The sequence below is a fragment of the Anthonomus grandis genome, chromosome 10, assembly GCF_022605725.1.
Source record: "Anthonomus grandis grandis chromosome 10, icAntGran1.3, whole genome shotgun sequence".
Classification (NCBI taxonomy): domain Eukaryota; kingdom Metazoa; phylum Arthropoda; class Insecta; order Coleoptera; family Curculionidae; genus Anthonomus; species Anthonomus grandis.
Genome location: NC_065555.1, coordinates 26628060 through 26650568, shown reverse-complemented (window position 1 = coordinate 26650568; position 22509 = coordinate 26628060). Strand labels below are relative to the sequence as shown.

The 22509-nt window shown below is 32.1% G+C and overlaps 1 protein-coding gene across 2 annotated transcripts in view; it reads left to right on the top strand.

Moving 5' to 3' along the window:
* LOC126741743 (aquaporin AQPAe.a) overlaps positions 1–22509 on the top strand; it is a 247416-nt gene that overhangs the window by 28629 nt on the left and 196278 nt on the right. Inside the window, exon 1 of one of the 2 annotated variants that reach the window (XM_050448289.1) lies at positions 2054–2350. The exons of the other annotated variant lie outside the window; for it this stretch is intronic. Within the exon in view, the coding sequence (XP_050304246.1) occupies positions 2335–2350 (16 nt within the window). The 5' untranslated portion in view covers positions 2054–2334. Of the gene's footprint in view, positions 1–2053; positions 2351–22509 lie in introns of those variants that run through there. 2 annotated transcript variants of the gene reach the window in all.

Below are 22509 nucleotides of genomic sequence, written 5' to 3'. Positions count from 1 at the left end.
ACGGAGGCCATGGAGAATCACGGCGAGTCCCGCTCAGTCGCTCTTGACATTTCCAAGGCATTTGACAGAGTGTGGCATGAGGGACTACTAACCAAGCTCTCCTCAATCGGCATACAAAACTCATTATTGAATTGGATCAAAAGTTTTCTTGAACAACGAACAATCCAAGTAGCCGGCGATGGATACCTCTCCGACAAATTTAACATTAACGCTGGAGTCCCTCAAGGATGTATTCTATCCCCCACCCTTTTCTTGATATATATCAACGATTTGCTAGGAACCACTGTCAATCCAATCTACAGCTTTGCGGACGATAGCATACTTATTTCCACATTTAAGTCCGCCAGACCAACGACAGCCGCAACTTCTCAGAATCTTAGGCAACAACAAGTAGCTTCAACCAACAACGATATTAGAGCAATCTTGGAGTGGGGCGGTAACAATCTGGTCAATTTTAACGCTAAAAAACGCAGGCTGCAGTATTTACGATGAAGACTAACGTTGATGGCCCGGAGCTGGTTATGGCAGGGAAAACATTGCCAATGAAATCATCTTTACATCTTCTAGGAGTCGAAGTCACCAACAGTGTGTCCTGGCATGACCACGTTGCCGAGATCGCCAGGGCAGCTCCCAAAAAACTCGGAGTGCTTTTCAAAACGAAAAAACTGTATACACGAGAACAGCTGCTGACTCTTTATAAGGCTCAAATACGCCCTTCCCTCAAGTATTGCTCGCATGTCTGGAGCTCTGCACCCAAGCATAGTTTAAAGCTGCTAGATTCTATACAGAAGAGAGCTATTCGTCTTATCGACAAACCAGAACTGACAAAGAGTCTGGATTGTCTGGAGCACAGGAGAAAGGTGGCTGATCTCTGTTTATTCTACCGTTATTATCACGGTAAGTGCTCCTCTGAGCTGGGAGGCCTGATTCCACCCAGGGCTGTTCCAGCAAGAAGGACGCGTCTAGCATACCCCAAGGACGTCGCTGTATCGGGACTCATTCATCTGAAGAACATTTCACCTTACATATTTCCCGACGCATACAACCTGCAGCAATTCAAGATAAATGCCTACAAACATCTTCGCGCAAGCACCACTCCAAGAGTGACATAGGACTTTCCTCATGTGCTTGTGTTTACCATAAAATAAAAACAAGCTATTACTCGATACCCCTTCCCATTTAAAATTTTCAAGGAGTTGACCCTGGGGGGAAATGGGTGAAATAATTTTAGGTTAGAAAGTTGTCCCTATTGACAAACCTTTTGACGTATTTCGGCGTTTTTTTTTAAACAGTGGTTTTCGATAAATCCGTGGTGGGAAGTTTTCAAATGAACACCCTGTATGTGCCGAGTTCGCGTATTAAGACACAGTTTTGCCTATTACAAGAAATCGGCAACTCTACTGCTTATTTCACGAATTAATCAAATTTATGCCGAATACATGAAATCGGCAATTACACAAATTCGGCGTAACATATACATCGTTTCCACTCTTTTATTGGAGTTTCTTTGTTGAGTGATATAAAATAATTGATATAAAAAAAGAGTGATATAAAAAAAGAGTTGAAAAATAATTTCTTAAATTATTAATTTGTTCGTCCATTTGCTTTTCTAGATCGATAAATCCTCTTCCTCCCTCGCATCGTGTTAGCATGGTTCTCTCAACTGCACTTCTGGGATGATGGTATTTGTACTTAGTAAGGAGGGTTCTCTTTTTCTTTTTATATTCGCAATATCCGTTCTACTCCATGTAATTACACCAAATGAGTAGCCCAGGACTGAACAGGCGTATGTGTTAATTGCCTTAGAAAGATTTTTGCTATTAAGTCCAGTACTTAGCACCCGTCTCATTCTTTTTTGAAATTCTGTTATAAGTGCTTCTTTATTAATAATAATAATATTATTATGAAGTAAAAATCAGAAAACAATTAAGCGCATAATGGAAAAGTAAATAAATTGAATGTCAACCAAACAACAGGTAAAAGATGTATCATCTCGAACACACCGCGAATCTCCTTCTATATAAAATCAAGTCAACAGCGACCGGGTCGGTTTCTCGCTTATAATAACTGTTTTTCGCCATCCGCAATTCATTCATTCACTTGTTTTCTTCTGCAACTTTCGACATTCAAAAAAATCTAGTTGGCCGAGACTGTGAGAATCAAACGACAGTCTACTTTGACGACGAGCGGCAAATTGGTGCGAGGCGCGAATCACCACTTTTGTATTATTTATTTTTTTTTTGTTAGTTGGTTGGTGAACAACCGCGTTTGAACTGAAATCGATTTTCGAAATTTGAAAAGTGTCAACGGTGAATTTTTGTTGGGAGCATTAAAATGTCTGATCTTAAAGGTAAATTATATATATTTTTTTTGTCCCTGTTTATATAATAATAGTTTTTAATTAGGATTTAAAATGTTTATTGAAAGGACTAGCCTATTTATATTGATTTTATCTTTTTTTTAACTAAAATTAAAAACTACAATTTTTTTAATTCATAATCGATGAAAAGTACTCAATTGCTTTCCTAACACAAGAGGAATAATAATATTGCTAAAAAGTTCCTAAGACGTATCAAAATCATATCAATATTCTTAGAAGTTTATGGAAATATTCTGATAATACAAAATTAATGTACTTACTCTAATGTATTAGATTTTTCAAAAACTATTTTTTATGTAACTTCTTAGTATAAATATCTATTGAGCCCACAAGTTTTAGTACTACTTTTAACATAAGACTGAAACCTAATTAAATATTTTAACAAATTATTAATAATTTTTATACTATAAATTTCCCAATTAAATCTAATTTCGATTTTCTTGTAAAGACCATATGTTTATATACAGGGTATTTTTTATATATTGCGACAAAATTCAGGAGCGTGTTCTTTGGGCAAAAATTCGCAAAAAAGTTCCTATAAACATAGGTCCTAAGCCTTTTACATTTTAAGCTACAGGGTGGTAGATTTTTAGCAAAAAAATTATTTTTTTTCGATAACTTAAATACCCCTGTAGATATTTGTCCAAAGATTGGTACGCAGGGTCTGTGTATCCAGAGCCATTTACCAACATTTTTTTAACATTTTTATATTCTCCAGTGGCGTGTGTGCGGGTTTTCCGCTGAATACTTTTATAAAGAAAAATGGTACGCTACTGGCTTTTCTTGAATTAAAAAATATTTTTAAATTCCCCGTTTTATTTGCAACATTTTTGATCCTTTGGACTTTGTGCGGTAGATGCACGGTTTTCGCACAAAAAATTAAAAACGATGGACATGTTGCTCAGATTTGATTAGACTTTCTTTATTCTAGTAATTATTAATTTTTTTCAGTTTATTGCAATTTGAATAATAAATAATAAAATTTTTATTAATTAATTTAGTACAAAAGCCAGCACAATTTAATAAAATTGTAATTGAGGATTTAAAACTTTTGCTTCTACAATCTTTAATTTAAAATACAAGTTTTTAAGTGTTAAAAAAATATTTCATTTTTTATTATTGATTTAAGTAATATTATTATTTTTACAAAAGTTGTTCAAAGTGTGCTCCTCCAACATCAATACAAGCATCTAATCGACGTCGCATTGATTGGCGGACACGATTAAAAATTCCTGGTGTCTGCCGAATTATGTCACAAGACGTTATAATGCGATTACGCAATTCCTCCACATTATCACCAACTTTGTCTATACCAAAGGCCGCAAAACTAACAAATATTTCCACTGGTTCCGTACATAAAGTTTAAAAAAAAAAAAGTTTTTTCCTTATAAAATTCATATTCTTCATAAACTCGGAGAATTAAATTTTGTGAAGTGATGTGCCAGCGAATTGACGACGATCCCCATTTATTGAAGAACATTTGCTTCAGTGACGAATCGACCTTTTTTTTAAATGGCCTGGTGAACAGACATAACTGTAGATACTGGGATAATGAAAATCCGCATGTTTTTCGGGAAGGCCATACCCAATATCCCCAAAAAATTAATGTTCGGGCAGGAATTTATGGGAATGAAATAATTGGGCCATTTTTTTTAGAAGAAAATTTGACTTGCGAAATTTATTTAAACCTTTTAGAAAATGCAATATACCCTTCCATCATCCAATCTATGGAAAATCAAGTAGATCAACATGGTGCTATATTATTAAATGAAAATAATATACATTTTCAGCAGGATGGAACTCCCGCGCACTACATTTTGGTAGTTCGAGAGTGGCTTGATGAAAATTTTCGAAAAAAGTGGATTGGCAGACGTGGTGCAATCGAATGGCCTGCGCGGTCTCCGGACCTAACCCCACTAAACTTTTTTCTTGTGGGCTACTTAAAAAGCAAAGTTTATAAAACCCCACCTGAGAGTATTGAGAATTTAAAAAATAGAATATTTCAAGAATGCAGAGAAATTAGCGGGCAGACCCTTGCCAATGTTCGTAAAGAGTTTGAAAATAGGCCTTTTTATTGTCTTGCTAATGACGGCGCGCATTTTGAACATTTAATAAAATAAATTTGTTAAACTAATTAAATTTGTTTTTCTACCCTACCGATTTACACTTTAATTGCTTCTTGGTCAATCAATTTTATTTTTTTTACAACCATTGATAGCATAATGAATGCCCATTTAAAATAATGTATCACAATATGGGGTAGCCATTTGATATACCAAAGTTTGGCGTAAATAAAATATTCATTATTTCTAGACATTTTCGCTAACTATTTGCTTACACATTTACCGATTTCATTTTTTTGGCACCGTTGAATAGAGAATTTTACGCTGCTTACTATGATGTATCACACGATGGGGGTTCCCATTTGACATATTAAAGTGAGGTTAGCTGGAGGTGAGGAGGTGATTGACAGAACTTCAGTAAATGCAGAATTAAACGCCCCCCTGTATATCTAATTTGACGTGTTTTTTTTTTTTTAAGAAAGTTATTAGGGGTGGATCATTTTGAAATAAAAGCACTGTATAAGCCATCTTTAGAGCGCTCTGATGGATGTAAATTTATTTTTCTTAAAGTTTAAAATATCATAAAATAAAACTTAATATAGACAAAAAGGTACATTTTTAATACAATTGAACTACATAAACAGATATAAAAAATTCAATTATTAAAAAATAAAAAATTTAAAAAAAGGAGGGGATCAAAGTTTAAAACAAATTTATAATACAAATTAAGAATTATAAGGACATATATACAGTGCATCTCTTAAATAATTGTCCCCCCTCCTATCTTTGAATGCGTTTATATAAATTTTTTAAATTGGGCCCAACCTAAATACTTTTATAACCTAATCATTCAAAATGGCGATTGTACGCCATTTTAAAAATAAATTTAAATAGAAAGGAGGGTCATGCAATACATCGTTTAAAAGCTCCCACTAAATGCCTTATGGTCCTAGAATATTATGTCATTACTTTTACCTATAGCAATATGGCAGCCTTTCAAAATCCTATTTTTCGCATTTTCATTTTCTATACTATGAAAGAACCAAGAAAACTTATTAGATATAGATTTAAATTATTAAATTACAAAAAGTCTTAAAATTCCTTAAACAAATTGAGGACTTCAAAGGGTTCCGTCAATACATCTTACAGATCTAGTGCCTTAGACTATAAGATATAAAAGGTTAAAACGATAAAAAGTTTAATTAATTAACAAATAATTGCACGTAGAAGACATAAAAACTTACATTAAGATACATGAAAATGGGTTTTTACCCATTTGAAAGTCAAAGTCCAGTCCCAGTCCTTTGAAAATTCAAATTGGGACAATACAGGGTTTTTAATTATACCACAGGGACCTTGTGTAAATAATTTTAATACCTTTTGTAATTTAACAATTTGAATCTATATCTTATAAGTCTCCTTGGTTCTTTTATAGTATCCTTGATGATGGACATGTTATATGTCCGAAACATGTCGGATTAATAATAATTTAGTGGAGGATGACCGTATCTTTAGTTACCCATTGTTGACCTAATAACTTCACTTCAATAATGGACTCTTTCTTCATTATTAAGATCCACGTCTTTTTGCTGAAAAAATTGAAATTATTTTCGCTTACGATGGAAATCGTAATGTACATGAGATAGAAAAAAATTTGCAATTTGCAATTTTGCAAAGTTTTGCAACATGAGCTAGGGATCAAAACGTAGTATTTAGGCTGCTTATAATGTATGCCAAATTTTAAATTTTTATATAAACGCATTCAAAAAATAAGAGGAGGGGGTGTTACTTAAAGGTCTGTCATAATTTAAAAGAGACATTCCTGGGGTGATTTTAAGTCAAAAAGTTTATATAAACATGGGCCCCAAAATGATTAGTTTTTAAGATACAGGGTGTTAAAGTTTTATTTTTTTTTTTTCGTTTTTAATAAATTTTTCAAATACGGTTTAAAATATTAAACTGAATTTTGGCACAGGATATTATGGCATTAAAATACATTTTTCAGATGTTCACCTACTTTTTTTTAGCAAGCAGTGGCATAGCTATGATGAATTTTTAATACAATTTTACAAAAAAAATACTACGCCATTAACTTACGAAAAAAATTATGATTTTATCCTAATTATCAATCAATTATAAACAAAAAATTCCTCCATGAGTTTTGCTGTAAATCTAACCGTTTGGGTGTAATCGTTAATTAAAAAAACGTCTTTTATGCATAAAATGCATCTTTAAAAATTATGGAAATAAATCAAGTTAGCTTTGCTCGTTGCCAGCAACTGTTTTTTTGTTGTTGTAAATATTATGACACTGACATTAATGAATATTTTTGATTGATTTTTAGTTTGATTTTATTTTCAGTATTTATTAGGTACATTTTTCAAATATTTATTTTCAAGCTATTTTTTACAAACTGGTGAACAAAAAGCAACAACAGTTAAATAGAATACATACATACATAATTTACAACAAATGTTGGAAATGACCACATCTTGCCTCTATGCAGGCTTCTGCTCTTCTTCTCATAGTATCACGAACTCTTTCGAAAATTCCAGGCGTATTTCGTATAGTTTCACATCCGTCAATAATTCTATTTCTTAGTTCTTCTAATGTCACAATTGGTGTCTAATAAACCAATGTTTTAAGGTGTCCCCAAAACAAAAAATCTAGGCTATTTAAGTCAGGTGATCTAGGTGGCTAAAACTGTGGTCCTCCACGGCTTATCCATTTATTTCGGTACTTTATTTAAATGCTCACGAGCCAATATGCTAAAGTGGGCTGGAACACCATCATGCATAAACCAAAGTTGTTGCCGTAACTGAAGAGGAACATCTTCGAGAAGCAAAGGCAAATCATTTTGGAGAAAATTACAATAATTCTGTCCGTTAAGGCGTCCTGGTAAAAAAGATGGTCCAATTAAATGATCGGATACGATACCGATCCAAACGTTTATTAGATACCTTTCTTAATACAAACGCCGCGCCTCCATAGCATTATCATTTGCAAGTCCATAAAGGAAATGCATTTGCGTCATTTCCAAATTAGAATAATCTACCATTTTTTAACTAGTACAATTCGCGTTTTAAGATCCAAAAGGCACTAAAACAAACTGTCAAGAATAATCACTAACGCAAGTGTTATAATGTTTAAAACAACAAAAAACAATTTCTGGCAACGAGCAAAGCTAACTTGATTTATTTCCATAATTTTTAAAGATGCATTTTATGCATAAAAGACGTTTTTTTAATTAACGATTACACCCAAAAGGTAAGATCTACGGCAAAAGTCATGCAGGAATTTTTTGTTTACAATAATTGATTGATAATTAAGATAAAATCATAATTTTTTTCGTAAGTCAATGGCGTAGTATTTTTTTTGTAAAACTGTATTAAAAATTCATCATAGCTACGCCACTGGCTGCTAAAAAAAAGTAGGTAAACATCTAAAAAATGTGTTTTTATGCCATAATATACTGTGCCAAAATTCAGTTCAATATTTCAAACCGTATTTGAAAAATTTATTAAAAACGAAAAAAAAAATAAAACTTTAACACCCTGTATCTTAAAAACTAAGCATTTAGGACCCACGTTTATATGAACTTTTCAACTTAAAATTGGTCCAGGAATGTCCCTTTTAAATGATGACATACCTTTAAGCAACACCCTGTATATATATACCGTGCGTCACTTTGAAAACGAACAGCACTTAATAGTGCCTTTACCAATGATAAAAATTAGGTGAGACACGTCAATTTACATATCAAGGGGGACAATTTTTGAGGCATTTGTTGTCGTGTTACTTTCAACTCCCTGACCCCCAGTGCACCTAACCCTAAAATTTTAAATGGCAACCTCTATTTCTTTTAACATTTTTGTGTTTCTTATAGAATTCCACATAAACTGCATTAATTGTTTTTTTCAAAATCCTGACCTCAATAATCTCACAAATAAGTAAAATGTATTTTATGTACATTTAGTAATGCAACTTAATGAAAAATTATAATAATGAGATTCTGAAAAACCTTACTTTTACTACTTTATGAATTATTCAAAATGAGTTCCATTTTTCTCCAAGCACACGTACAGCTGGTATTCAAACTATTCTCGGACGTTTTGAAGAGTTTTAGGTGAAATACTTCTACACTCCTGTACATTTCTTTGTTGTAATTGTTAAATTGAATCTGGTTGAGTTTTAAATAAAACGATTTCAAGTTACCCCATGAGAAAAAATCCAATGGTGTCAGATCTGGTGACCTGGGTGGCCATTCTATGGGTTCCCTTTTACCAATCCACTGCTCTGGCTAATTATTATCCAACCACTCTTTTACTGGGCGTATATAATGCGGAGACGCTCCATCCTGTAGAGCAAGATTTCCATTGGCGTCTCTTTGATTTTCCACCTCATGAACTATAAGAGATTCTAGAGTTGCGTCTAACATTTCTGCATAAATTTGAACATTTAGAGTTTCATTGATGAAGAGGGAACCGATGATGCTATTGTCTAATATACCTGACCAAACATTTAATATTTGAGGGTATTGCATAGGTTCCTCTCTAATAATGTGAGGATGGAAGTCGCTCCAATAACGACAGGTTTGTTTGTTGCCTTTATCAAAGATATTCTTTATCAACGTGGGCTGAGTAATAATCTTGTCCATTATAATTTCGCACAACTCAATACGTCGGTCTGGATCATCATCCCCTAATTCTTGAGTAATTAGAAATTTGTATGAAGCTTCAATACTTTCCTGACTGACTTATGCGAGAGTCCAGTTTGATCTGCAACTTTACGAAGGGACGTCAGTGGGAATCATAACAACTTCAGCAAGAACCTTAATCTGAGAGGCCTCATTGAGCAGTCTTGGCTCATTCCTCCTTTTATCACCAGCAGATCCTGTTTCTTCAAATTTAGCTGCTAACTCTAACTTGTATCCAACATTTCTTTCACGATGTCTTTCGTTGAATATGGCCGGCGTTCTTGCAAAGCAACGATCTTGAGCCATAAATGAAAATCATTTCTACGCGTTCAGCATTAGTGTACACCATTTTAAGCAACGACACTATTAATTGAAAACTATTGAAATTATTTATGAAATTTACTTTTACAGATTTTTTCATTGATTCTAGAAGAACATGAAATAAATAATGAACAGTAAGAGTCGGAAAATAAAGAACAGGAGAAAACAAATTTTATAAGGAACTCATTAAAAAATGGTAAAAGAAATAGGGGTTGACATTTAAAATTATAGGTGCACTGGCAGTTGAAAGTAACACGACAACAAATGCCTAAAAAAATTGCCCTTTTGATATGTAAATTGGTACAGGTAATATTAAATGCTATTATACTTTTACTTCGATTTGAATTATTCTGTTAATAACTTAACTTTTATTATGATTTTTATTTAGGTTATTAATTATGATTGATTGCCTGACCTAGTACTGTAATAAAAACTCTTTTTAATTAAAAATTATTTTTTAGATTTTATTTCGATTAGCAATAAAAGCGAGTTCTTTTAGGATTTTTAAACTATTATATCTTTTTAATCCATTATTATTAGTATTAAGTAAGTCGAATATTAATAACCCAAATATCTTCACAATGATTGAAGATAGGTATACACTTTATTAACAAAACTTTATAAAGAATGTACATTTAAAAAAAAATGGGGGTTTTCATTTAACCCTGGAATGCTACACTTATTTCCGACTCTGCATCTGCTACACAGGGGTACAACCGTACCCCAAATAAAACACATCGTATTTTAGAAAAACGAAAAATTTATTCACTTATAGAAAAATAGTAACTTAAACCGAGTCTCTAAGAATACTTTTAACGCACATCCATAATAAAATGTTCATGCGACACATACTGAGCATTTTTTTTTTTGATGTTGCAAACACACGAACTTTTTGCATACAGCACAGCTTACTCTCGATTTTGGATCCTCTTCTGGGACAAAGCACACACCTACCCACTATTGTTGTACGCCTAGTAGATACTTCTTCTGAAGTGGTTATCTTGAGGACCCTACATATAGTTTCACGGAGTTCGCGCCTCAAAGTTGGAGCTTCCAAACGACTCATCATGTGCGGTCTGATCATGTCAAGGGCAAGCTTCTTGAGGTATTCTCTCCTGTGCTTTACAATTTCTTTATTCACTTCACCAGAGTCACGCAAAAGAATCATTGAATTATATCCCAGAATATCCAACAAATTATAGAACAGACATAATGGCCAGCGACGCGTTTTTCTACCAGTAGAATAAGTGTGGCACAACTGGTCTAAAGTATCCACTCCTCCTTTTGTAGAATTATAAAGTTGAATAATTTCTGGTAACTTGGTCGTAAATGGCTCATCACCTTTTTTTGTGCATTGTCGAAAGCATAATTACTGCTTTTTTAGCACTCTTGGGTGGACAGTATGATAACAGTGTCAGATGTCCACTGTAGCAAAACATGGCAGAATTTTGATTCCTTTCTTTGAGTTCCAAAAACGACTCAGGAATTTCTTTTTTATTTCTTCTCACAGTACCAACAATGGTAATTTTCCTCTCCAAAAGATGTTTTGTGGTCTCAATAGAAGTAAACCAGTTATCCATGGTCAAGTTCCGATTTGTTCCTTGGACAGAACTGGTTAGCTTATTACAGTAATACTGAGCTACAGGAACATCAGTTGGCGTGGAACCTTTTCCTATATAAATTTCAGCATCAAGTGCAAAAGCTGTTTTGGCATTACAGGACAATACAATTTTGATTCCGTATTTATTGGGCTTTGAAGGGATGTACATTTTAAAAGGACATAGCCCTCTAAAACCAACCAATTGTTTATCAATTGTTATATATTCTGAAGGAGTATATAGGTTTTTCATTTTAACGATTGACCTCTCAAATACCGCTCGAAAAGCTGCAAGCTTATCAGTTTCTTTTCTTTCAGCTCTGGACTGCTTATCATCAAAGCGTTTTTGACAGTTTATCAAAAACCTGAAACGTGCCTCGGGCATGGTAGCACGGTATATTGGAATTCCTGTGTCTTTATCAAATAGTTCCTTGGTCAAAACACCGGCCATTTTTATAACACCGGCATAATAAAATAGCCCGAAAAGTGCTTGGAGTTCAATGCTGTTTGTATCCTTAGTCCAAGAGGGTCTCTTACCTACTGGCGTAATAACAGGTGCATCAGTATCTTGGTCATCGTTCTTATTTGAATATTTCAATTGTTGAACTTGGATCTCGTTATTAGTATATTGGGTAATTTTATCAAGATTTTCTTGAGTGGAACATAATTTCCAAGCTTCAGTTCCCGATGTTATATGTTTTGCTTCGTTTTTGTTTCCAGGTAAATGCAAAACCAGATTTCGTTTTGGTGTACGATGAATTGCGCCTTTCTTACCTGACCACATAAACCCATTTTTACCCCTTAATTTGGTAGGCACTGGTAAAATTTCCACCATATCTCTGTTGATCGCCTATATTTCTGCCAATGGTATATTGTCATCTTCCGAATCTGTATCAGATGGAAAGGTATCCTGAGTCTGTTCTGGCGCAATAAAAGAATTAAGATTGATTTGATTGCCGCGTATTTCATCCTCTTCTGGCTCCTCTCTAAAATCAGGTATAACGGCATCTTCCTCCTCGCTGTCATCCGAAAAACTGTCTGAATCAGATTCATAGAGAATGCGATAAATTTCTCCGATATCTTCAGGCTTTGTTAGGTCGAAAAACTTTTTCTGCCCAGCCATTATTCGTGCAGCCTAACAAAGAAAATCAATAATAACTTAAGAATCAAAGAAAAATATAATAACTTAAAAAAATATTATTTTAAGGTATTAGGTATGCCTTCTTTCTGCCAAAACAACAAAAAAAAACTAAAATATTTTCAAAGTATTATAGACATATTTTAGAAATATTTTTCAAAAAAAAGATACTTACTCATATAATAATAATCATCAAAATCTACTGAGAAGCGAAATAATCACAGAGTATATTTAACCTAAACTGCTACACTGGGGTACGCGATAACCCCAAATATCACAAATCTCGAAAAGAAAAAACCGTGTGCCAATGTCAATTGTCGCACGCGAACTGACTTGCCGCGTCTTGAAACTAATAAGACGTCGGCGTTCGTTCCCCCGCCCACTTCCATTTAACTTGAGATATGATTAATGATGGGGTACAAATGTACCCCAAGTAGCATTCCAGGGTTAAAAATCTAAAGTGTAATGCAATATCTTATTTTTGTATTAGCCTATATTTTACGGTTATAGATGAACAGATGTCCTCTAAGAAAGTAAAATTAACATGTCCAAACGTTTTTCAGAAAATATGCCATGAGGGTCACAAGTGGGGGAAGAGTCACAATTAATACGTTACATGTAAATCCAGTCATTTAATCTTCTACTAAATACAGATATTTCAGTTGCATTTAAAATATTGTATAAAAAGTATATTTAATTCGTTTTCAAAACAAATGGATCCAAGTGCAAGGTTTCAATAAATATGGAAATCGATATTATCAGGCAACTTAAACCCATTGCTTTATAATGCGTGGTTGGAATATTATTCACAAAACTCGCGTTAAAATCTGTCAGATTCTTAGAACATTAAAAGAATAAATAAACAACAACTTTGTTTGAGTTCAACATGTGCACAGGGGCAAGGAAAGTGTTTTGTCTATAAACATACTCATCGATTCTCTGTTGTCAAGTTTACACGCATTTTCAAAAGAGGAAATTAAGTGACTTATTTAGTGAGGACTAAAAGTGTTTTTTGTATGACTCTAAAAAATGTATGCATTCCTTTATAGTTTTTATTTAAGAAATAGCTTTATTTTGATTACGGTGCAAGAATTTTGATTCCTCCCTATTAAATGAGTTTATACGGCGTTATATCTAGCAATCATGCTTCATAACATATGTTAATATTACTGGAGTTGTAAAGATAAACCATTCAGACAAATAATGTGTATAATTTATATTTTGAACCATGGCGCCATCTAACAGCCTTCCTTCAAAACATGAGTTAAGGTATCTGAAATCAATAAGGTAAACTATTGGAACAAATAAAAAAATAATAAATTGATAGTGGTATGAAATGGATAGTCATGTAATGGTGGTCAAAGTGCGTAATATGTGCGATTTTCCTCCCCTAGCAACCCAGACAATATACCTTTCTACTCGTCTATAATTCTGCTGGATTTTTAGAATTCTATTGTTAAATATATACAACTTAAAAACATTCAGAGATTTGTCCGAAGAAACCTTGTCAACATAAGTTTGATTTGGCTATGTTTGATTTGGCATTGAATGCCATTCAATTATGACTGATGACTTTTTTCCTTTGAAAATACGCTTTTGCTATCCAGGAAATTATAAAAATCCAGGCCTTTGCATACTCAATGAACACCTAACTAAAGAACTATTCCACATGCAAGGATTGCAAAAGATGGGTATGATGATGCTATATTATATCACTTTCCATATCCATATAAGCTAAATTAATTGGGAAGTCCGCGGTGGCCTTTTGCGACCTATTAAAGGCCCTATCGGATTCAGTTCCTAATAAAATACGGAACTTGATTCTCCTTTCTTATTTAACAGACTGTCGTCAGCATCTCTGCTCAGAATCTGTCTGCTTTGGGTATAGTTAAGTAACTTATCCGTATGGTCCAGTTTTGGACCCGATATATTTTTTAAATTTGAATGGTTGAAAGTAGCTTGAAATTAAGAAAAAGTTTAGTATTAAGTTTATAAAAAGTGACATAGTTAACTAATATTTCCTACACTTCTACTCTCTATACTCCCATTTGTCAATTGCCTAGAGAAATGAAAATTCTTGTTCGACTTAAATCTTATCACTAAGTTATTCGAAAAATCAAAGTTTTACAGATAAGAAATATGGCTCATCTTATATGTCTTAAACTAACACTCTCTGGAAAAAAAAATTTAAAACCGTAAAATCATTAATTTCTTTTTCTTTTGAAGACGAGGTTGTACAACCAACGAGGACAAAATTAGAGACTACCGAAGGTGTAACCTTCGAATTAATTTGTAAAAACCTCAATTGCAATGAATTTCTTTTTATAAAATGGCTTTTTGCTATCTAATTTTTTTCGAAATATAATTGACACCACAATTTATTATTGATTACTTTAGCGCTATTTAGCTTTTACAAATGTGGTGGAATATTTTCAAGCTTATCCATTACCCATTATTTGTAGGCCTCCCTGTATATCACATATATTATATGACGACTTATTTTAATGTAATAAAATTACTCGATTAAACATATGCTACCATATTTATGTGTTCAGAATTTAATGGTTGTGATAATTAAAAACTCAAATAAGTGTGTTGAAAAAAAAATATCTTATTAACAGTTTTTTCTTTCACACGTATAGGTGCAAAAATTTACAATTAATGCTTTGTTTTAATATAAACTAAGGAATAAACCAAACTAGCGGAAAATTATAATATTAAATTCTTGTTTAATAGTTTTCGTCGAATGTTATAAAAAAGGATTAATCATGATAACAAGTTAAAGTTGTAATACAATTTACTATAAAAAATTTTAAATTGAAAGCATCATAAAAAGATTTAATATTATATGACTTATAATTTAATTTAAAAGGTATTTTACTGCGAGAATATAAAATATGCTTTCATACCGGGTGGTGCGTCGCCGAGCGGAACATAGGAAATCCCATGTAAATTTTAAGGGGGTCAATTATTGGCTTCCCTGTACATTCTACAGAAAAAATGTAAGATAACTTTTTGAAGAGACCAATCTGGCAAACCCTCGTTTAAAGTTTCCAAAAAATTTTAATAAGCGAATCTTGAATTATTCAATTAAATGTAATTGCAAAATTAGCAAATTTTCGGTTCAGGTAAAACCAGACACCAGCCACCAGCAAACAATTTGTAATAAGGCTTTGTCAAATCTGACGTACAGCCGAATACTAGAAATGTTTTTTTTTTCGTTTTATCAATTTCACAACCATACATTTAATGTAAGACACGTTAACATTACTTTTTTATCTAAACTTTTATTTAATATAACGATGAAGTTATATTAAATATTTGTATCTATTTTTTTGTCGATTGAATAATTCATACTTGTTTACAAATATCGACTGTCACTGATTTATTGACACTTTTCCTCACGTCATGTCAGTGACAATATTCATTTTACTGGTGCCCGTTTGGTTTTACCTGAACCAAAAATTTGCTAATTTTGCAATTACATTTAATTGAATAATTCAAGATTCGCCTATTAAAATTTTTTGTAACTTTGCACGAGGGTTTGCCAGATTGGTCCCTTCAAAAAATTATATTGCATTTTTTCTATAAAATGTACAGGGATGCCAATAATTAACATGGGTTTTTCTATATTCCGGTCGGCGACGCACCACCCGGTATATGTATATTTATGTGTTCAATATAAATATAAATTTCCAACTTTAATCGCCTAGTTACTAATAAAGGGACAAAATCGATGTACTGCAAAGTCCCTCAAGTGTCCAAACTAAAAAAAGTAATTTCTGGTGAGAAAGTTCATAGAAAACATCCAGTCTGATCCCTCATGGTAATATCATAATGATTATCAAGCCTTCCTAGTCTAGGTTGTTTAGTTTCTCACATAGCAGGAAGGTATAAAAGACAGTTCCTCTTATTAGCCTAGCTCATTTCTTCTCCTAGCTTAAAAAATAATAAAAACTTATCTCCTCTATTTCCCAGCTTGGACCTAACGAACTAAAGACCGGATCTAAGCGATACAGGTGCCTATTGATTGAGTCTATTGTGACCTATAAGAGCTTTAGTTCTTACATCTCTGGTCTGCTTTCATTCTCCTTCGTCAGGTTAGTTTCGTTGCCTCTCGGCATCTGTTGTTTCTTGTCTAGTTTTGCTTCTCTTTTCCCACGCCCATTTATCTAGTAAAGTTGAGGACTGGTAGCTGAGAGAAATATTCCGAGACTTGGAAACTGGTCCGCTCCCTCTTTATCCTTCACTTCGTTACGCCCTGGAAGTCTAATGAGAATAAATTCCTCTGATCCAACTAATCCAGTGCATCTCTATACTCTCGCACTAGTTTGTAGCTGGTTGTGAGTGCTTGGGTGAACTTTAATGCAGCCTATCAGAATAGATATTTATGTCTTTTTCGAAACCCTTTTTTCTTTTTCTCCTATACTTCTCCACCATCTCTGGAATACCAAATACCTCCGTCTAGACTATTAAGTATCTTCCTAGTGTAAGGACTCTTCTCAACTGGTATCTGTGTATATTGCAGTATATTGCTTCTAACAATACTGTATAAGCCATCTGTGCACCAAATTTGTAAATCCTCTCGAGGCCGGGCCATGCCGGCCATGATGTTAGGCCATTGTTTCCTATTTGCTATGTTTACACTAAAGAAACTAAGTAGCCATACTGTCATCTGGCTCTGTGGTTAGACGTAGTAAAATGAAATTTCTTTTTCTGCTATTTTAATGATGGACATATGCCCTGTTACGCCGAATCTATGTTGCCAGGCTACGTTATCTTTTATCCTTACATACGATGCCAGCGCTTTTCTTTGAATTCACAGTGAAAACTCTGAAACCCCAGAAGGACACTTAGCGCTGCGCTTAGGATAGTTCTCATTGCACTGAAGTACGTTAAGAAGACGCATAAAGAGTTCATAAGTGGTAATATTTTTTTATAATTTAAAGCATAATCTATTAATAATAAATATTTATTATGTAAATATTTTTTGATGACGTCACTGGTAAAGATTGGTTGACTTTTAAAGACTTGATATTGAGTACTTGTGTCGGTGGAATTAACAATGCGCTCGAGCGGCGTTGCGATGTTGTTGCCTTTTTCTCTAATATAGGGACGTTGTCTACATTTATCTAACTTTGAATGTTGACTGTTTTATAGAGTATCTTATTATATTTTATGGAAAAAATGCTTTATATTTTTGAAGAGGAATAATATTGTTTTGCCCCTGACAAAATAATTATAAGTGTAAAATTTTTATGATAATATAAAGCGTGTTTTTTTCCATTTCTACATAAGCATTTGGCATAATTACATCAGAGATGTTGCAAGCAAACAAACTATCCATAGTTCCAGGGCTATTTCTAGCCTTTCAATGTTCTAAGGGTTTATGTTAATTGCTGTAAGACCTTTAAATTTCTGGTCCAATTTTTTACTTAGGTAAAAGTTACGAAAATCTGGAAGTAAGCCTTTATACAAGATTTGTTACTCCGTTCAGCTCAGTACAAGAAATCCTCTCTGAGTTTATCTCTGATTATATTTTAAGAGAATATCTAATAGGCTAATTAATATAACTTTCTATATCACAGTTGACAAGTCTGTCATTAGGACCGAGGTTAAGAAATTGTTTAAAAAGATTAAATCAAAGCAAGTTCCACGATTAACCAATAAGTATTTCCCTAGGAAGAAAAATTCCTAGGCTAATATTGACAATTGATTTACATAAAAGTTCTACGTAAGAAAATCTGACTAAGCCCTCATCAATAACCCATTTCTTTAATCATAATTTAAATTTGATGTTTTTCCTTTGTATCATTCCTTTAAATAACTATATCTTAAGTTTATTTGAAAACTAAACCGGAGACTTTTTTAAGGAAAGGCACACAATTATCTATACATAAGTACTATGTATGTATAGATAGTAATATATGTACTGATAAAATACTTCATAAAAAGTTTTAAAAATCCACTTTTAAAAATCTATGATAAGCTTTATTATTTAAAATATTAAAAACGTTTATTAAATAATATTTTTACGGCTACTCAGTAATAAAGATTAAAATAAAAGATAAACATAAATCCCCTAATTATTTTTTTGTTGTTTAATATCTAATATATGATTTAACACTAATTACATTAGTAATTTTTATTTGATCAATTACTTTTAGAGATTAACTGAAGTGCATGTTGTCAAAAACCGATGCATCTTTTGGACTTATTTTTTAAGTCCAATGATTGATTGATGGACGTAATTACTGATTTATTATCTATAAATAATAAATAAATGTTAAAATCTCTGAGAATAAATAACTTTAGTCAAATTAGAATGAATTGCTCTTATAAAGTAAAAAAATTGTTATTGAATGTTCCTGGAAAATGATTTTTTGAAAGTACAAAACTAAAGCAAAAAATGTATAAAATATACAATGTTGATACCACAGATTATGGCTTAAAGAAAACATGAAAACCAACCTTAAGACGGTCCAGACTACTTTACATATTCGACATATAATGAAGAAAAATTGCGAATTCTTAAACTTCATCATTTCTCTTCCTATAAATAAGAAAAGAATTTATCATTATAAAAAGTTACGAAATTTAAAAAAAAACAGCGTTGTAGGTTAAATTTCTTTGAAACAATGCTGTATAATGTCGTGTCTTAATGAAATGGTTTCTACAATGTCGATCAATTAGTCAAAAAATGTTTCTTTCTCTATACAAAGAATAGAAACTCTCAGTAACAAAGTTTTTAAACACAAGAAAATAATAATAAGAACCCCTAAAAAAATCCTAATATTCAGTGACTACAAACAATTTCTAAACACACTTTTTAAAAACAATTTAATTCATAAAACATCTAAATAAAGCTCATTTGACCTTTTTTGCATTTAACGAACAAGAAATTTTACCAATAGTATCATATATGATTAAATGCTTTGTAAAATTACTTATAGAAATGCGCATACTTATATTGTTTGCCATAATTTAAGCTAAACTTTATCAAAGGAAAGTAAACACTTCTTGCAGTATTGTGTACCAATCTCTGCAGATCAATCAAATGCTAACATTCTATTTATTTATTTATTTTTCTTCCAACAAGCAATTGCCCAATTTACAACAATATAAAACATTTTACAAGAGAAGAAAAACCTAACCTACACATTGCACAAAAATCATAATACGTAATAAAAACCTTAAAAATAGATAGGCTACAATTTGACTTAAATATTTTCACATCACAGAATAAATTCACAGAATGTTGGCTTTCAACAGTCTTAAAAATTCTATTCTATTAGTAAAACAATCCAACTGATTCGAGTACTGGTTATAGTTCAGTTCAGAGATCTATTAGAATCTTTGATGTGCCGCGAATAGTCCGTGTGCCGGTGTTGCTTGTATTGTCACATGACATGCATGTTTAAATCGCAAAATTTTATGTGGAAAGAGTCATAAAGTAATATTCTAAGCGATATTTAATCATTTTATTAAATAAATAAATGTTTTAAGCATTTTTTTAAGAATTTATACATTTGATTCATAAAATTTGACTACATGCGCCCACGTACTATTTTGTTAGACGTCTGACCTGAGTCACAGACACTTAAGCGTAAAAAGTTGCACAGGTCCGGCCTTAAAATTTATTGTTCGGGATTCTTGGGATTAGTTTTATTAAGTGAGAAATTCAGGATAGTTGATAGGTAGATATTATTTAATTTAAATATAAGTAAGACTTAAGTACGTAAAATGAGTTTAACCAAAAATTTTAATTTAATAAGTTTAGTTTTTAGCGCCATCAGTGGGGTGTTTATAACAAGTGATGAGAGAATAGGTGATACGAATTACTTAGGCCCATTTATTCTGTGTATTAAGGTATTAAATATTTACTGTTTGACACAAAAGGGTAAAATGTTTTGGTTTGTCTTCAAATTTTATATATTTCCTTTTTTTGGGTATTGAGATTTATTTTTACTTGGTGGTGATTATTAATGGGGATTTTGGCTGCCATATTCAATGTCCTTTATTATTGTTGTTTTTTTAAAATAATACATATTATGATATATTATTATAATAATATACTCCTGAAAACCCCCATCTCTATATTTCGTACCAATCTCTTTTGATAAAAAGTAATTATGTAGTCAGAAAAGTGGAAGTGTATTTTTTTAAATCAACTTTTACATTAAAAATCATCTAGCTGTTTTTATCTTATGCGTTTAAAAGACACAAGTTTTACTTGTAAAAAACACACTTTACATCCTGAATGTAATATTTATTAATTTGTTTGCCTCATATTTAGTTAATGTGCATAATAGGAGAGATTAGATGAAAATTAACAAAGATAAATGCTTATACTAAAAACTAAAAATCTTATACAAGACACTACATTTTAAGTATACTGAATCCTAAAACTACAGTGAGGATACTAAATACTTTTATAAATTTAATCAGTCTTTTGAATCTGGTCCAAAGAGTTAATACAATTTTCTAAATTCTGTTTTTTTGCCTTTGTTCTTTAACAGTTTCTTCCGTTAAGGAAGGAAACAGTTTCTCTGTTGCTGCTATGGATTTCAACTTCATCTCGCACATCAGCATATGGATACTAAAGCATTACATTATAATTATATTCTTTATTGTGTCGCTTAAGGACAAACAGGGGCAGTAAGCTGAAAAAAACAAAACTTTAAACTTGTTTAATTAATAAAAATAGGGTTTTCTTACTATGGCAAAAAAGGGACTTTTTCCCAGAGAATGAAGGAAGTAGCAGTCTTTATTGTGTCGCTGAGGGGCATATATTGCTGCACGTTGTCAATGAGCCAAAAGATAAGAGTGGAACAAAATTCGTGATAGGGACTTACTAATTTTTGATCAGTTGACTGTCATTTTCTATAAACCCATTTAATTTTTTTACCCATAAACACTTTATTATTTAAATGTTATTTATGAAAAAACGTTTGAATATTAAAATGTATCAATATCTTTTTGACACATAAGTTTATCTCTATCTAGCTCATAGAGGAATGAGATAAGTATACTTTTATCTCATATAAATGTTTTGCCTTTTATAAAATGGATTTTAGTAAGTTCCTTAACAAAAACTAAAAATGGCTTCAGAGTAGTCCATAACCCATTCATTTCAAAATTAAATCAACAGAACCCTAGGATATTAGGGTACTAACCAGAAACAAATTATTTTGTCTTTTACAGCCACCCCTGGAATAAAAATGCAATTTTCTTGGCTCTTAATAAATGGATTCTAGTCGTTTCTTCAAAAAAGAATAAAAAAACCTTTAAAGTAGTTCATACATCAATAACGGGAAAATTTTGACTGTTAGAGCTCAAGGTATAAGTAAGATGCCAATAAGAGACAAATTTTTTCCATCTGGAATAAAATGTCCATTTTCTTCCGACCATTAGTTATTAAATTTTAGTTATTTTTATACAAAAGACTAGGAAAGTCTTCAAAGTAGTCAATAAATCAATAATAATTTACCACTAGAATTCAAGATATTGGCGGGCCAATAAGAGACAATTTTTTTTTCTTACAGGCACTCCTGGAACAAAAAATACAATTTTTTGACTTTTAGTAAATGAATTTCAAGTGTTTCTTAAAAAGACTAAAAAAGACTTCTGACATAATTCATAAGACATATTCTGGGCTTTTAGCTAGTGGATTTTAGTCATTTCTTTAAAAAAAATTAAAAAAATCTTCAGAATAATCCATAAATCAATAATTGAAAAATGTTGACATTTTCCTTCTTGAAAAAATTACTGTGGTTATTATTAAGTAAGAAAAAAACATGACTTTTGCTGTAAATTTCTTCGTCAAAAAAATTCCTAGACAAACACGAAGTTTGATCCTCAACTGCGATAATAGAGGGAAGTAAGCTGTAAAAAACAAAATTTTAGACTTATTTTCTTAATAAAAACAGTGTTTTTCTTACTATAGCAAAAAAGAGAATGGTGGAAGAAGTAGTCTTTATTGTGACACTGAAGGGCAAACAGGGGCAGTTATAATACTAAAACAAATCCACAAACACAAATAAAAAAAACACTTCCTCGCAGTAAAAACTGCAAAAAATTTAGACGAATACAGGCCAAATTTTAAATTCACCACTTTCATAAAAGGGGAAAAAGGAAAACCAGCAAAACCCATCAAATAATAATGACCTCACCTGACCTCCCTCCCAACTATTAAAGGTGATAGACCCATCCTTAAAAATTTCTTTAAAAACACGTCAAAAGTAATACAAAAACAGCCCATAAATTTATCTAGGTACGGCCCCGTAATTCTCAAAATCAGTGGTGGAGGATGGA